Raw genomic sequence first — 16,512 nt, 5'->3', positions numbered from 1 at the left:
ATCATCTATAATGCACACCACCCATAAAATTGTGTATGCGTGCACACTTTTTATAATGTATCATTAATCATCACACTTAGCAGCTGATACTGACGAGGCAACTGAGATTCTTTTATAGTGCTTTGTGGGAAATAGTCCTAATGAAGATTTCATTTCCCATCATGTCCAGTTTCATGTGCCAATTGCTTGTAGGAGAAACATTAGCAGCAATACAAGTAATGTGTCGCAGTAAATGCTAGTCTAATTTGCAAGAATGTATAGCGTTAAGAGGATGTGAAACTTTCACTGGAGGAAAGGTGGGTATTCTAAAGTGCTTAGGCTATGGAGTTTAAATCAGGCTATGTTCAGTACAGTTGATGCTGGATATATAAGTGGCTAATGAAAGGAAGCTTTTAATCCAGTGTAATCAAGGCAGCGTTCTCATTGGTGGGTGCAACAAGATAAATGTAATAATAAAATTGAAATTGTTTACTTTTTGTAAGTGACTTATTACATCAAAAACTAAAACCCTATCTTGCAATATTTTATAAATGCAGCTCATTGGTTCTCTGTCCACCAGTGCTCAAATCCTACAGTGATGGGAGCAACTACAAAGCTCTAAAATGCAGAAAAAGTCCATAGTTCTGCTCAAGATGCAGTAACAGATGCGTTCCGATTGTATTGGGGCAAAGATCAACTGTATGCCTTCCTGTTGGTTCCATTGCTGCTTCTGGTGGTCAGAAAGATAAGACAGGACAAGGCGTAGGTCATTTTGGTTGCACCATGTTGGGCAAATAGTACTGGTAAATGAATCTCCAAGATCTGTCACAGGAGTCTTCATATCCTGTGAGAATGTCACCAGATCTAGTTCAAGAAAATGGTTTTGTTCTTCATGCAAATCTGTAATCTCTTTACCTCAAGGTTTGAATTATGCTTTTCCCACCATACAGTATATTTTGGAATGTATATATATTGGAATATTTACCTGAAGTCCCTGAGCCTCTCCATGATCAAAGTACACTTGTATGTCTGCTATCTCAGCACAACACCCACTAATTGACAGCAGTAAAGCTTCCATCTGTCCCACCATCAGACCACTTTTTTAAAAACTAGAAACTGTAATTCCACTATTTGGAAAACCAATTGAGCCTGATGAGTTTTCTCTTGTCTTTTGCAGGAAAATCCTGAATTTGACTTGCATTTCGACAAAGTGTACAAATGGGTTGCCAGCAGCACAGCAGAAAAGAACACTTTCATTTCATGTATCTGGAAACTGAACCAGAGATATCTTAGAAAGAAAATTGACTTCATAAATGTTAGTGCCCAGCTTTTGGAAGGTAACATTCAATAATGGTGTTTATTTTAAAACAAACAAAACTTACCATTTTACACCATCGTGGTAAAAGATATTCACTAAAGTGTATAAAAAGCAAATGCAAGGTCTCGTTTTGGAATACTAACCAATTCAATTGGTCGACTTAAATACTAGGAACTATATCTCTCCACATTTACTACACTATTGGTAAAGGTAGCTTCAAATGAACAAGTATGTATTGTGGGGAAAGCAGGTTCACTATTCTAACAAATAGAACAAGACATTTTCTACAAATGAAACAGTCTGTATGCTGGAGACACAGAATAATTTATGAATATTGAAATATTCACTAATTCCCTAAAACAATAAAGATAATGTATAAGGTTTTACATAGTAAATCTAAGAGGAGGAGAACTTTGTGCAGTTGTATAAATCTTACTATGTTATACAAATGTGTGTAAACTTCATTTTTTGCATTCGTTTAGGATTATTCCAGGGTAATCTAATACTCTTTTTTTATATAAATCTTGGAATACCTTTGTAGGATTTAATTGCATGTAGTGACTAATCCATTTTATTTGAGCAGTCTTTGATGTAACAGGGTAAACTTATTCTGTATCATCATAATATAAGTAAAACTGTAAAAGGCTAAAACATTTAGATGGCTAGAATCTGGTATAAATTGCAGTGAAATGATGACACTTCATGGATTGACTTAATCAGAAATGGCAAAAGTCATATGCTCGTATTAAACAATTAAAAGGACTTGTGTAGATACGCTTGAGTTCAAGCCATTAGACTCAAGTGGTATTTACAGGTGAAAAACTCCTTGGGAACCTACTTTTTTAATGTTGAACTCAAATTTTTCAAAACTTGTGATGTTGTAACATTCAACCTTGTTGCCATTTAAAAAAACACACACAATGTTCATACTCTGCCCAGCTAATAATCTTTGCTTCCTTTCCTCTGCTTTTTTCACACCTTTTTATTCTCCAGAACTACCTAAAGTTGCAGAAGGTGCGTAACACCTTTTCCTTTATTCTTTTGTGTAATGATTTTTTTGGTAATTAAGTTGCTTTTGTTCTCTTGAAATAATTCATTGAATATCTTTTCAAATTGCTAGAGAAAGCAAGTTTCAGGTGTGTGATAGAAAGTGTATGGGACTATATTAATGTCTTGTATGCTTTTTTGATCACTGTCTTCAAACTGTTTCCATAAGCTTACTACTGTGACAGCAAAAGAACACTGAAACCTGTGGCAGATTTCAGCTAATATTTGTTTGGATTATTTTAATCAATGTCTTTAGGTGTAATCCTCATTTCCTTCATTGTTTCCTGTTCCTGTGGGGAAATTTCTGTTGAGCATCAATTTTACTCTTACTCAGTGAATTCAGTTTCTATTTATAGAACAATTTTTTCTTCTGTGAATTACTCTTAGTATATTTTAGAGGCAGAGGGAAAGATTTACAAAAATGAGTGCCTAAGGTTTGGCTCCTAAATACTAAATAAGTGGCTTGATTTTTGGGTGGTGGAAAGGCAGTGCTAAGAACCCAGCATCTTTCACCAACTTCAGTGGAATTTGTTGGGTGCTTAGTACCCTGGAAAATCAGGCCACTTATTTAGGTGTTTAACTTCAGGCATTTTGTAAAAGAAAACCTTGCTCATAAAGTATTCTCAAGCTCAGGATTAATGCAGCGCTAATTAATCTGCATATCAAGTTAGAATTTGGGTGTCATAATTTTTCTATCGGCATTTCTACAAATTTCCAATCATTATTGCTACCAAGAGTGACAAATGTTAGCACTTTCAATTTAAAGTAATTACCAATAAACAGCACTGCCAACCGCATGCATTCAAAAATCATTACTCAGGCTCCAAAACTATGAGATTTGCTTAAAAATCATGAAATTAATGAAAAATATTTGGACGCATCTGTGCATTTTCTCCCTGCTCATTCAAAAAGATCAGCCAATTAGGGCTCATTTGGTTTTGTGTTAGCGGCTACCATTTTGGAATTAGTAAACTGCCTTTGTGGGCTCCACTGGATTTAACTCAGTGAGATGTGTTGTGGAAAATTGTTTACATCTACCTGTGAGCTGAACCTTGGCACCTAATGGCTGGAAAGGCCAGTGTGGGAGGTTTGAGACCTATTATTCAGGATTGTGAAAGTAGGATGTGGCCCTGCCAAAGAAACAATCTCTTGACATTAACTATCTTGCCAATTGCTACCCTTTATCTAACTTTCCATCGTGGGTAATAGAGTAAGTCCCCTTGCTTCTTGAACTCATAAGTGGCCTCCAATTCTACTAATTTGTTTTAGTATAAAGATGGAGATATCATCTGTAGTTGGTGATCTTCTCCTAGCAGTCTACATAGGTAATATCCTGGCTGAGTCTGCTAACTGTATGAGCAGTCTTCAGTAGCAGTGACCATGAGGCTTTCTTGGCTTGCTTGTGGAATTGGGTAGGAATGAACTGGGAATGTCTTGTGATGTGTTACTGAAATTCTCCAAACTTTCTTGGTGTGAAGGTTTAACTTTGGCTGTTATACCCTACAAAAGATTTTGAAGTAAATATAGGGCTTAGCCCACATGCATGCTTGTTTGTTTTTGTATTGTATTGTATTGTGTGTGTTTCCTTTCCTCTATTTGATGTGGCCTTGTCTTTAAGTCTAATCTAATTACTTTTGTTTAAAGGAGGTTGAATTATCTATCTCCATTTAAAATGGTAGCACTTTTTTCTGTATTTTTTTATTACAAAAATGAATTCATTGTGGCTTTCCCCCCCTTCCCCTTATAAGAATCTGTTCCAAGTGGAGAAAATCAGAGTGTAACAGGAGGAGATGAAGAAGCTGTGGATGAGTATCAAGAATTAAATGCAAGAGAGGAACAGGACATTGAAATAATGATGGAAGGTTGTGAATATGCCATTTCTAATGCTGAAGCCTTTGCAGAAAAGTTATCCAGAGAGCTGCAGGTCTTAGATGGGGTAAGGATTTCTTGGTTTTTTTTTTTTTTTTTTTTTTTTAAGTGTTATAATGAATTAGCATACCTTGTTAAATTCAGTTTAGTGCATTTTTGCCCACGACAGTATAATTTAACTAGTAACTGAAAGCTGGAGCTATTGCACAGGTGTAATTCATAAAAAATGTGGTGGTGGTTCTTTTTGTTTTTAAAATAGGCCAAAAATGGCTGAGAACTTAAATTGTATGGTATGAAACCACGAATCCCAGTGGTAATTGAACCTGTTCATATTCTAAACAAAAAGAGCTCTCAACAATTCTTGTAGCTGCTTCCATCTCATCATGTTGATTCAACAGACATTCTTGGCTTCAGAGTGACACACAGAGACACAATCGTGGAATCTTAATATATGGACTTCTGCTTTGTGCATTTATTACATTTTATATTTGTCTGAACATGTACAGTGCATTTTAAAGTAGACGCTAAAGAAAGAGTATCTTGCATATTACAGTTAACTGGATACATGTATTGCTATCTTTGTACAGAAGAATTGCATGTTCACTAGTACCTAAATTAAAGAACTTTAAAGCCATTTCCAGGCCTTCTAAAATGAGCCGAATGGACATCAGGTGAAGAATAGAGAAGGAAAAGGAAAGCATTCTAGAAGAGGTTTTCTTCTTCCAAAAAACAAATGAAGGAAAATTGTGATCCATAAATATATGTTTAGTAAACCAACTATGAAATATGTAAATCGACTAATAAAAAGATAAGCAAATTGTGATGAGTCCACTCTATACAATGAGAACACTATAAAATAAATTGAGACAATAACAGAGGTGTTAACTTTTAAAAGAATATTCCGCTCACCTTAGGATAGGGTGACAAGCAGTGTCAGCTAGGAGATTTGGATTAATGCAACAGTATTGCAGAATTGGACTGACTGATCTTAGACAGTAGCTTATTTAAAAAAAACAAAACAAACTGCCAGTGCTTTGTCACATAGTGAACTTAATGAAAGTGGGGCTGACTCGGTGATTCCAAAATGCAGAACAGACAGCTTTTAACTATCTAAACTATATTTTTGCCTTACGCTTGCAAGTTGTTTTTTCCTGGATGGGGTTGATTTATGTAGAAACATGGTTGTATTACCAATTAAACAGTTTCCCTAACTCCAGCTTTCCATAGGGCAAAACCATAAAATATTAATCACAGGGACCAAAGTGTTAAAACTATTCTGTGACTATAGCCTTTGCATGCAGACTAATATTAGAATACTGAGAAAACTAGAACAAAACTTTATTCTTACTGATTTTTCATAAGAAGAGGATTCCACACTCTGCCATGGCCTAAGGAACCTACTCTGTGGTCAGTAATACTTAAAATCTTAATATTTTAACATAATTGAAATTGAGAGAGCCAGAACAACCTAACATTTTGGGAGGTACAGTATTTGATAGTCATGAGGGTGCCATGTAAAAAAAGTATAAAATTGTTACTCACAAACTATTTGCTCTGCAGGCAAACATCCAGTCAATCATGGCCTCTGAGAAACAAGTGAACATTCTGATGACGCTGCTGGATGAGGCTCTGAAGGAAGTAGATCAAATTGAGCTGAAGCTGAGCAGTTATGAGGAAATGCTACAGAGTGTAAAAGAGCAAATGGATCAGATCTCAGAAAGCAACCACCTAATTCATCTCAGCAACACGAATAATGTGAAGCTGCTGTCGGAGATAGAATTCCTAGTTGTAAGCATGTTAATTATGGCCTGAAATCTGAAACCTTTTGTATTGGGAAGTAACTATTTATTTTTAGAAGTGTCTTATAATAGCTGTCTTCTTCTAATAGAATAGCATGAAACTAAACTCTGAGCCAGTGCTTTGCTTATATACTGTACTTGTATGTTATCTTTTAGAATCATATGGATTTGGCAAAAGGTCACATAAAGGCCCTCCAGGAGGGGGATCTGGCGTCTTCTCGAGGCATTGAAGCCTGCACTAATGCAGCTGATGCCCTTTTGCAGTGTATGAATGTAGCTCTTCGACCAGGTAACACTTTTATTAAATAAAATAAGGGAAAATGTAATACTCTCATTGTTACAGTAGTACCTCTCCTTTCAGGTTTTTGGATAGTTTTTCCACACATAGGGAATCTTGCTCTGTAGCTTCTTCCACTCCTAACAAAAAACCATAAGTCTTAAAATATTTTCTGTTGTGATTTTTAGGACATGATATGCTTTATGCAGTCAAACAACAAAAACAGCGGTTCAGTGACCTACGTGAACAATTTGCAAGGAGACTTGCCAGTCATCTGAACAATGTGTTCGTTCAGCAGGTAACTTACTTGGCTTCTTTAATCTGGATGTTTGCAGCTAGATGGCCTTTTTGAAAACTTTGAAAACAAACCATTGTAAAGTTTGATGTGATTAACTGAAATCCAAGTACGTTTTCTGATCCACATAATAACTTACCTGACTTTGACACATTTATTTACAATAGTCTAATTGTGTAGAATACTAAATTCAAGTAGAGAGATTTCTAATGGTTTCTAACAACTAGACCCCACAGAAATGACCATCTATACGTTGTTGCACAAAATGATCTATATTAAATTTGACATGTACCTTAAGGTTCAGTTTTGTGATATAACCATAGTCATTTATTTTAGCCTTAAAGTTCGATAGCTAAAACAACAAAGAGCAATAGTCAGAGCCAGACTGAGTATTAAAAGATGGACCCTTCCCTACCACAGAAGGGCCCATCTCCACTACAGATATAATTGCATCAAGGAAATTGTATTATGACTATTTGCAAATCTATGGTTATGCCACTGTTCCAGTTCTTCATGTAGCTTGGTTACAAAACATGGCTGAATTTCAGTCTATGCAACAAATTGGAATTATGATATAAGCATGGATTTGGACATAAGGTAAATAGGCTGCCTGATATGATTGTATTTGTAGCAGGGATGAGTCCTACACAATTTAGTAGGACTTTGATCTAGATATTTCTTGTAGTGGAGCAAGTGGCATACTCCCAGTTCTGTAGTTGAATTGTTCTAAAATCGTAAGTGAAGTAACTTTTTAAAATCTTACAATATGGGTGGAGGAGGTTTGAACTGAGGACTTGTAGAAGGTGTTGGATTAAAGTGTTTACAGGGCTGGTTTCAAGCAGAGGAGACTAAAAAAACTCTTGCTTCTGCAATTCTGTGGGGTTTTTTTTGTATGGACCTTGCAGCAAGTAGAATTGTCTTGCTGTGGTTTTGATAGTTGTTTTAAATTATTTCAAATTCATATTGTGCTGAACTTGTTTTCTGTGTGGGGTTGTGGGATTTTCTAGCACCTTTCAATTTTCAACTTTTTTTTTTTTTTTTTTTATAATTATTCCTGTATTTTATCTCCAATTAGTTTGCTCAGACCCTTCTTCAGCTCTATAACAGGTCCTACTATCTTTCGGTTTCTGTGAGTACATCAGGTTTGATTCAAGCTTCTCTAATTTTATTTTGTTTTTAAAAGCTTGCTAAATCTAACTAGTAGTTGCAGCTTTGGCTTCATAAATAGGAAACTTGCCTTTACTGATTGCAGGGTATAAGGGCTCCTCCTCCAATGTTCGTATCCGCACTCAAGCTTTGTGTGTCTGTTAGTGGACAGACAACATTCACATGGCCTCTGAGGCATAACTAAGGTAGTGAAGTGACAAGTTGCATGAAGAAAACTATTATTACATTTGCCACAAAATGAAAATGTTTGTGCATAACCAATACAAACAGCACCAAACAAAAAAAGCTGGCTGAGATGCTAACTAGTAGTTTTTCTAGGTATTGCAGAAAATGAAGTTTTTCCAAATAGAGTAATGCAGGATAATCCCATGTGCACATGACATTGCATTTGGCAGTGCAGGTCCTCCCTATAATGGCAAGTATTTCTCTACTCTGTAAAATAATAACTTGCTGGATCTGCTTAGGAATTGTCATTGTTAGCTTCTGCTCTTTCTAATTTTTTTATCCTCCCTTACATTTAAAAAAAACCCCAAATCTGTGGCATCCCACTTCTTCATCTATCAATGTGTCTAAATGAACAGGTAGAGACAATAGTGTTCAAGTCCTATGTAAATGGTTCTCATTAGAGAGGCTGGAGTGTTGGATTTGCTGGACAGTGCGGTAAGAGGATGGTTGTGCATTTAAGGGCAGATTTATTGAGAACTTGCTTTTCTAATTTTATGCTCCTGATAGTGCTTTTTTATAAAAGTTTAGAGAGAGTTAGCTCTACTTACTACACGTAATATATTGGTTGCGTTCATCTGATCTATCACTTAGCTAAACCATACTGTTGTTTTTATACTGGAGGAAACTTCAGAGGGAGGACATATAAATAAACAGTAAACTTACTCAGCCAGTCATATATTCTGTGTTACCTTTGCAAAGATTTCTAATCTTTATGCCTGGATAAGTGCTGACACAAGTCCAGTTTCTTCTTTTGCTTAATCCTTCAGTGAACACATTGTGAGGGTGCAAATTCAAAACCCATTCAGCAGATCTGAGTGATTTCGCTACAGGTTCAAGTAGGAAAAGCTGATGGACTGGGAAGGAATATGCCCTTGTTTAAATTCTCATCTTCCAATGTAGCAGGAACAACAACAAATTATACTTTAAATTTAGCATGTTGGACAGTGGCCCATCTGTTGTGTCAAAGGTATTGGTTTATAAGATGGCATACTGTCTTACTGGGCAGTTGGATGAATTCAGTGCAGAGGTTGCCCATTTAAATGTATATGACAAACGTCTCTAACTGGCGCATTTTCTCTTGTCTTTAACATCTTGTTGAGAGTTGCACTTTTTGTTTAGAATTACTTGCGTGATTTATTTGAATTCCTCATGTAAGCACTTTTCTTGTTTCATTAAGAAGCAGTCCTAAACCAGAAAAGGCAATGTGAAAACATGAAGCAGTTCAGTCTTCTGCTCATATATACAATCAATTTATATTGTCAGCTGGATTTATTTAGACATGATAAAGAGAGAATAAACTCCAATGGATTTATCTAAGCTTAGATATCTTAACCTTGAAACTATAATGCAGCTTGTTTCATTTTAAAAACAGAGTTTAGGTACCAGTGCATTCACATATATTTTTATTTTAAAAGATTAATACAAGAAATTCTAGAAATCTGTTGACATTTTAAACAGAAAAATGCAACTCCAGATTAGAGCTCATTGCATTTGCAAAAAAAAAGTCTGCAGTTACTATTGCTAACATTCAGCAGTTGATATAGTTAAACATTTACTTGTCTGTGTTCTAATCTTATCTTGTTTTCTAAACTTGTATTTTATTTAATAAAATACATCTGTAACTTTAGGATGTTATCAGGTTCTATTAGTAAGGAAAACATAAATCAGCTGGGCTTTCTTCTTTTGGAACAGTGGACAGCAAACTTGATAAAAGCTTGCAGTGCAACGTGATTAAAAAAACTGTGTAATTTTGTGCTGTGTATGTATCTAGGTGGTAGTACACTGAACCAGAGGTGGTACTCCTTTTTATGTGGCGTTTTTGGAGGAAAAACACATATTAGTTCTGGGCCCCTAGATACTAGAATTTAAACAAACTGGATGTCATTTGGAGCAGAGCAACAGAAAATATGAAGATGGAGGGATTGACTTGGAAGGAGAAATAAGGAGAACGAAGTTAACTTTGATAGACCATGGCTAAAGGGTGAACACGATCAACTGTAACTATGTGAAGAATGCTAATACCAAGCAGAGAGGGAAATTCTTTGATCTGGTACAAGAGGGGCATGAATCGGAATTATGGGATGAAATAAGCAAAGGAAATTTTGGCTGAATATCTGAGAATGTCCTAACAATAACATCAAGTAAATTGTACAGCAGTCTCGCAAGAGATGTGATGGAAGCTCCAACAGTTGAGTCTGGACTAAACAAAAACAACTGAAATATATATTGTAGGAAACAATGCTGCATAGTAGGAGGATGAAATAGATGACTAAGAGGTTTTCTGCATTGAATTTCTATGAAAACCCTACCTTAAAAAGGGTGGGGGGCATCAAAGAGCAATTAAGAATATTTTGCTATTACTGAACTAATATACAACCTTTTAACAGTGTTAACTCCCTAACAAATGGGAAGATAATTGCTGCTGTTGATATAATATATTACTTACTCTTGTTTGTTTAAGCCCAGCTGATCCCTGGTTTTTTAATTGTTTTGTTTTAAATAAATATGCAACAGTAAAGACAAACAATACTTAATATGACTACAAAGATCACAGTTTCTCCTCATTCAGCAGGGGTGACTCAAGTGTGGCCTGTGCCCATCTGTGCATATACCAAGGTGTGGCCTGCCTCCTGCAACTCTCAACGTCACTAGTTTCAAGATTTCAGCTGGGTTTTAGAGAAAAATAATTTATCTGAATGTGTGAACTTACTCTTTGCTGGGACAAATAAGAAAAGTCATCTCAATCTAGGAATCATTTTAATGTAATCTGCTACCTCATGCTGTATCCCAAATTGGATGTAGTTTTCTTTATCATTCTGATTCTGCGAAAGGAGGTTGTAATAATAATAATAATAATAAAAAAATCATAGTTTGACTAGTTTGTCTAAAGCATTTTAAATACACTGAATTGTTTGGATTGCAGTGTTTAGTTAAGGTTACTTTTCAGTTAATGTGTATATGGAATGTCCAGGTTTAAGTCTCTTAATTTAAATTAGATGTCCATGACTATATCACAGTTGAAAACTACAAAGATTTTGAGTTCTACACACTTCTTTTACAGACATTGGACCTAATTCCCAAGTCTGTCTGAACTGTACTTGGTATGTACTTGGTACAGTGGGAAAGGGCTATGGAGGAAGATGGCCCTAAGTCATCTTTTTTTGTTTCTGTGTTCTAGGTACCAAACTGGCATCCATGTAACTTAAAGCAGCCTAATGGCTGCTCTAAACTACACAAACTAAAATAATCTTAGGGCCACCCTGCCAAATGGTCACCCCCATGCCACTTCTGACCTGCTCAAGAATGCCCCTCTATCTGGAGAGAGTGGCTGACAGTGGTTTAAGCTGACTTTACACTACTTGAAAATTCTGTTATGTCACAGGAATCACTGGCTGCCTAATCAGGGCAGTTTGTGTGCCCTTTACACTACCAGAAAAGCACAAAAGTTATAGATGTGAGGGCCAAGATCTGGTCCATAGATTAGTTGTGAACCAGAGGAAAATTTTCCTCCTACATAGTGCAACAAAGTATATAGTGACTTAAAAAAAATTTAAAAATGAAATCTGTGAAATATAACCTTGAATTGAGCTAATAATCATACAGTCTACTATGTCTCCAGAGTGATTTGTCATCTCAACTTGTATTAAACTAGTGGTCTCCAACCTTTTTACGCACAAGATCACTTTTTGAATTTAAGTGCAATCCAGGATCTATCCCGCCCCTTCCCTGAAGGCCTCCGCCCCACTCACTTTCACTGGGCAGGGGTTTGGGAGGGGGTGTAGGTTCTGGGCTGGGGCAGAGTGTTGGAGTGCAGGAGGGGGTATGGGTTGCTGGCTCGGGGGGGGGGGGTCGGGTTGGGGCAGGGCTCCCGGAAGAGGCCAGTGCGCCCCTGCCCTCCTCTGCAGGCATCGCCCCCACAGCTTCTGTCGGCCACAGTTCCTGTGTGTATGTAGAGGGAGGCCCCTCCCCTGGGGCTGGAGGGGTGTGCCGGCGGCTTCTGGGAGTGGCCTGGGACTGGGGCAGGCAGGGAGCCTGCCTTAGTGGTAGCTCTGCTGTGCTGCCGGACTTTTAGCCAGTGGTTGTGATTGAGTGGGAGAGGCTCCAGGATTGACCAGTCGATTGCAATTGACTGGTTGGTGACCACTGTATTAAACACACAAAAACCCTTACTTTAAAAGAACATTATTAAGGTTGCAAAGACATGCACTCAAAAATTAGGAAATACCAGAATTAAGGTTCTCTGTACCACCTTAATTCAGTCCCCTTGTTCATGTGCATTAAGATACAGTTTTAATTACATGATTGCATACTATTTTTTTTCCACAGGCCCTCTGTCAGTTACTGTACAAGATGGACTATGCTCTAGGGATAAATCAGGGTTTTATAGTGAAGGAGGCAGTTGTCTGTTTCATTTCTTGCAGAAGTTAAAAAGCGTGAAGTGAATGAGGCAGTGGATTGCAGGAAGAGTGGATGATTAAGGCAGCTGAATGTTGCTCTTGGAAACTGAATTCTATCCCTGCCCCTGCCCCAGGTTTCCTGTGTGATCCTGGACAGTCACTTAAACTAGTCTTTTCACAGGTGGTTACTGTGTTCCTCATTTTCTCTGGGTGCTTGACTTGAGACCCTGAGGGTCTGTTTGCAGAAGGCTGAGTTAGACTTCTCATCCTAGTCCCAGTCCCCCTAGTCCCAGTCCCTCAGCTCCTTGTCCAGTCAATGCCAGCTCCCCTTCCCCGCTCCTCATCCAATCTGCCTCTCTCCACATTCTCTGCCTCTGGTCCTCCTTCTCCTCCTCCCGCATTTCATGCCCTCACTGGCGTCCAGTCCCTGTTTCCATCACCAGACTCTTCATCCAATCTCAGTGGTTGCCTCGCCCCTACTCCTCTTTGCCTTGCCAGTCCAGTTCTCTGCTCGCACCTTGGCTTTTCATCAAATCTGTTTCCCCAGTTCCCATACTTCATTCCTTCCCCACCTCACTAGTTCTCAGTCCCAGTTTCCTTGCTCAAACAGTTCCTGTCTTCCCATGTAGCTCTTCGTTTCATATTGAGTCCTTCCTCCATTGCCTTCCTTGTCTAATCTATTCAGTCTCCTTTCCCTGCCAGTCTCTCTTCCCTGCCCCTGCTCCTCGTCTCAATCTAATTATCGCACACCCCCAATCTGACTCTTATCCCCTCTGCTTTCAAATCAGATAGCTTCCTCTATGCTTCCTGGGCTTCAGCAGGAGGAACATTTGAGACCAGAAGAGGGACAGTTTTTTGCTTTTCATTTCTGGTCCAGACCCAGTCTGGCCTGCAGCAGCAATTGCAGAGAAAGTCTTGTTACCTCCTGTAGCCCAGGGCTGGAGCTTGCTCAGTTGCTCAATACAGATGGGAATCTTCAGTGAGTTTAGATGCTAAATTCAATCAAGACTCTGCTGCGTATGTGCAAATTATAATTTTTCAGATGCTTATAACTTGGCCAAATTTGGTCTGATATTCACAGGAACACCAAAAGACAAACCCATGATATAAAGGTCACCCCCATTCTCCCACCCTGCCAAATTTCAGGTCCAAGCTCTACAACATGGGGACACTAGAACATCTCAGTTAAAGTCATCAGAATTTTTTAACACAAGCAAAATAACATAGTATTTTTTCTGAATGGGTAAATGGTTTTGGTTGAAATTAAAAAAAATAAATAAATAAAAATCGGTTTTGAGGCAGACACCTGTCATAGAAAATTTCAGCCCCAATGGTTAAAGTATGTCATAGTTATAAGCAACTGAAAATCAGGCCTTCTAATGGGAAATATTGGGCAACTTCAATAGGCAATGCTACCAGCCCTGAGTATGGTATAGTAATGTCTCTGTATTGTTGTTTGTATTATAACAGTCCCCAAAGGTCCCATCTGAAATCAGGTCCCCGATGTAATCCAGCTCTTTTAATCAGTGGATTACAAAACATTTTACAAAGGAGGTTGGTATCATCACCGTTTTACAGATGGGCTAACTGAGGCACAGAGGGGCAGTGACTTGCCAAAGATCACCCAGCAGGCCAGTGGCAGAGTTAGGAATGGAACCCAGATCTATCAAGTCGTAGTCCAATGTCCTAGTCACTAGGCCAACGCAGGATATCATTTAAGCTATTAACTGCAGATGTGAAAGAAGTAATTTTCAGTTTCACTTTTCTGTTTTCTTTTGTTTATCTGACTGTGATAATTTTTAGGCTAATTAGATAGCATTTGTAGTGGTATGTTTACACACATTGCTTCTATGTTTGTTTTAATGTTTTCTTTTATCAAGGGTCATGACCAAAGTTCCACGCTTGCCCAGCACTCTATTGAGCTGACATTACCCAATCACCATCCCTTTCACAGAGACTTGCTTCGATATGCCAAATTGATGGAGTGGCTAAAAAGTACAGATTATGGAAAATATGAAGGGTTAACAAAGGTATGAGACTCAGATATTGGATAAATTCTCTCTAGTGCTATGTGTTCCATTATTTTTGGATAAGTGTCTTATTCTCAATTTGAATGTTAAATTGTGATTAAAAAAATCACAGCTCAGATGCTTTAATCCCTGATCCTTCTTTCCCTACTTCTTTCTTGGTATTATCGTCATTTACCGTGATATACACTATAAACTCCTCTAGAGATAGGTGTTTTTAATATCTGTACAAAGTTATGGCACTTAATAAATATGTGATACCTTTTAAATACACATTTTTCCATTGTGTGCACTAACAGCATACATAATTAAAAAAATAATTCTGGAAAATAACTCTGGTATAAATGATCTTCTTAGTTCCACAGAACTCATTGTTAATCCATTTTTAGAGGCTACTTTAAATAGAATAGAAAAAATCTCAATTTTAGTTATTTTTAAAAGTTTTGTTTTGTAAGTTGTTTGTACAGGTTTTTCAAAAATACCATGAAGTGAAAAATTAACCACAGATTGTACAGTAATTGTTCGGGTGTAACTGAAGGCAACATTTGGCCCTTAATAGTGAGGTTTTTTTGCTCTTATTAAACACACTATTTTTAAGACTGATACAATGGATGACAATTATTAGCAATCCTGATACTGACAATTTTCTGTTATGAGCAACTTTTTGCTAGGAACCAACCCAATCCGATTGATTTGAATGTTAATGGCATTTGGCTATTAGCAACTGTCATGCCATTTACTAACCATTGTTTTTGCCGTACAACCCCACAGGTACTCACTTCCTGTGGAAAGTCCCAGATGCAGGCAGGTTTGCATGGCTGCTGCTAGGGAGGGAAGCACTTGATTATGCTAATCCTGGGCTCCTGGAGCAGTCTGGACAGTGCATGGAGAGGGGCTGTGCAGCCCTGCAGGTGCTCAGTGCCTCTGCTTCCTGTAGAAAGCCCCAGCATTCAGGCTACAGCCCTGCTGCTTCCCTTCATACCGCCCACCCTCCCAGCTTCCCTTCCCACTCCCCAGTACCTCCTGCGTTTTCTTCTGTATTGGTAGTGGGTACCTAGCTGCAGGGCTGCTCTGTGCTGCTGTCCTGGGCGTGGGTTTTTTGCCTATTGGCAACTTTTGGTTATTAGCAACTTTCTGCTAGGAACTGAGAGGTTGCTAATGAGTGTCATCCATTGTAAATTCAGTCAGTCTTAAGTATTAGAGTTTTAAAGCAGACTCCTAAAAATGATCCTGAAATATTCAACTAGTTGTGTCTTCTTTCATGTCATATAAGCAGAAGTTGGTTAAATGCCCAGTAGAAGACTGACGTCTTACAGTCTCTTTAATTACCTTTTTTACAAAGAAAGTAATTTGTTCCCCATTTTAGTCAGCATTCATGTAAATTAGGTATGTGTCCTGTTAGAGAGTATTTGTACAGAGACTGGTAAATTTCTAGAACATTTTCATACCTTTCAAGTGTACGCAAACTATATTTGATAGTCTTCTTTGGTATCCTGTTCTAATTTTTCCTCGTTCTTTTGATTTGTTTGAATTGGGCTGTAAGCTAAAGTTAGGGATATACTCAGAAAACAACAGTCCTTTTACTGGAATTTTTTCTTTTGCAGCTTTGTAGTTAAAGTAGTACTTTTGAATAATATAATATTCAAATGAGCAAATAAATCAATAACACTTTCTAACTGTGAGCTCAATGATTATTAGTGATGTAACTTAAAATGTAATGAATTATTTAGTTTGTTTCCCCTGATAATGAAAGTAAGTAACCTTGTGACTGCCAAGAGGACTTATTTTGTGCTTGTAATGTTTTTTGATAGAAATAATAAAATGCAGTAACTTCCAAGAACTGAAACTAGATTTCCCCACTAGCACAGGGTTGTGGCTATTAGATCATTAAGCAAACTAAATAATTTTTCAATTTGTTTTACTTACTTTCTGAGAAATAATAGTAAAAATAATGGACTGAACACCATTGTGGAAAGTAGAAGTAGTTACCGTTGTATGTAAAAGTGGTGATAACGGTTTAGCAACTTTGGGGAAGGGCTGAGTTCCTACTACTATTCCTTGAGGTAGGCAAAATAGAGGGTAATGAGATGTGTGTGTAGTATGTGCTTATGT

The 16,512-nt window shown here is 37.6% G+C and overlaps 1 protein-coding gene across 4 annotated transcripts in view; it reads left to right on the top strand.

The window, feature by feature from the left end:
* EXOC1 (exocyst complex component 1) overlaps positions 1 to 16,512 on the top strand; it is a 58,027-nt gene that overhangs the window by 11,596 nt on the left and 29,919 nt on the right. For 3 of the 4 annotated variants that reach the window (XM_077815611.1, XM_077815612.1, XM_077815609.1), the window contains exons 4-10: positions 1,157 to 1,316; positions 4,093 to 4,280; positions 5,774 to 6,001; positions 6,169 to 6,301; positions 6,478 to 6,587; positions 7,660 to 7,713; positions 14,254 to 14,403. In XM_077815611.1, the coding sequence (XP_077671737.1) occupies positions 1,157 to 1,316; positions 4,093 to 4,280; positions 5,774 to 6,001; positions 6,169 to 6,301; positions 6,478 to 6,587; positions 7,660 to 7,713; positions 14,254 to 14,403 (1,023 nt within the window). The remainder of the gene's footprint in view (positions 1 to 1,156; positions 1,317 to 4,092; positions 4,281 to 5,773; positions 6,002 to 6,168; positions 6,302 to 6,477; positions 6,588 to 7,659; positions 7,714 to 14,253; positions 14,404 to 16,512) is intronic. The other variant, XM_077815610.1, reaches the window with a different exon arrangement.

This window comes from Eretmochelys imbricata, chromosome 4 (genome assembly GCF_965152235.1).
Source record: "Eretmochelys imbricata isolate rEreImb1 chromosome 4, rEreImb1.hap1, whole genome shotgun sequence".
NCBI classification, from domain to species: Eukaryota; Metazoa; Chordata; order Testudines; family Cheloniidae; genus Eretmochelys; species Eretmochelys imbricata.
The sequence above is the reverse complement of the archived record's forward strand: the minus strand, read 5'-3'. Positions and strand labels throughout refer to the sequence as shown.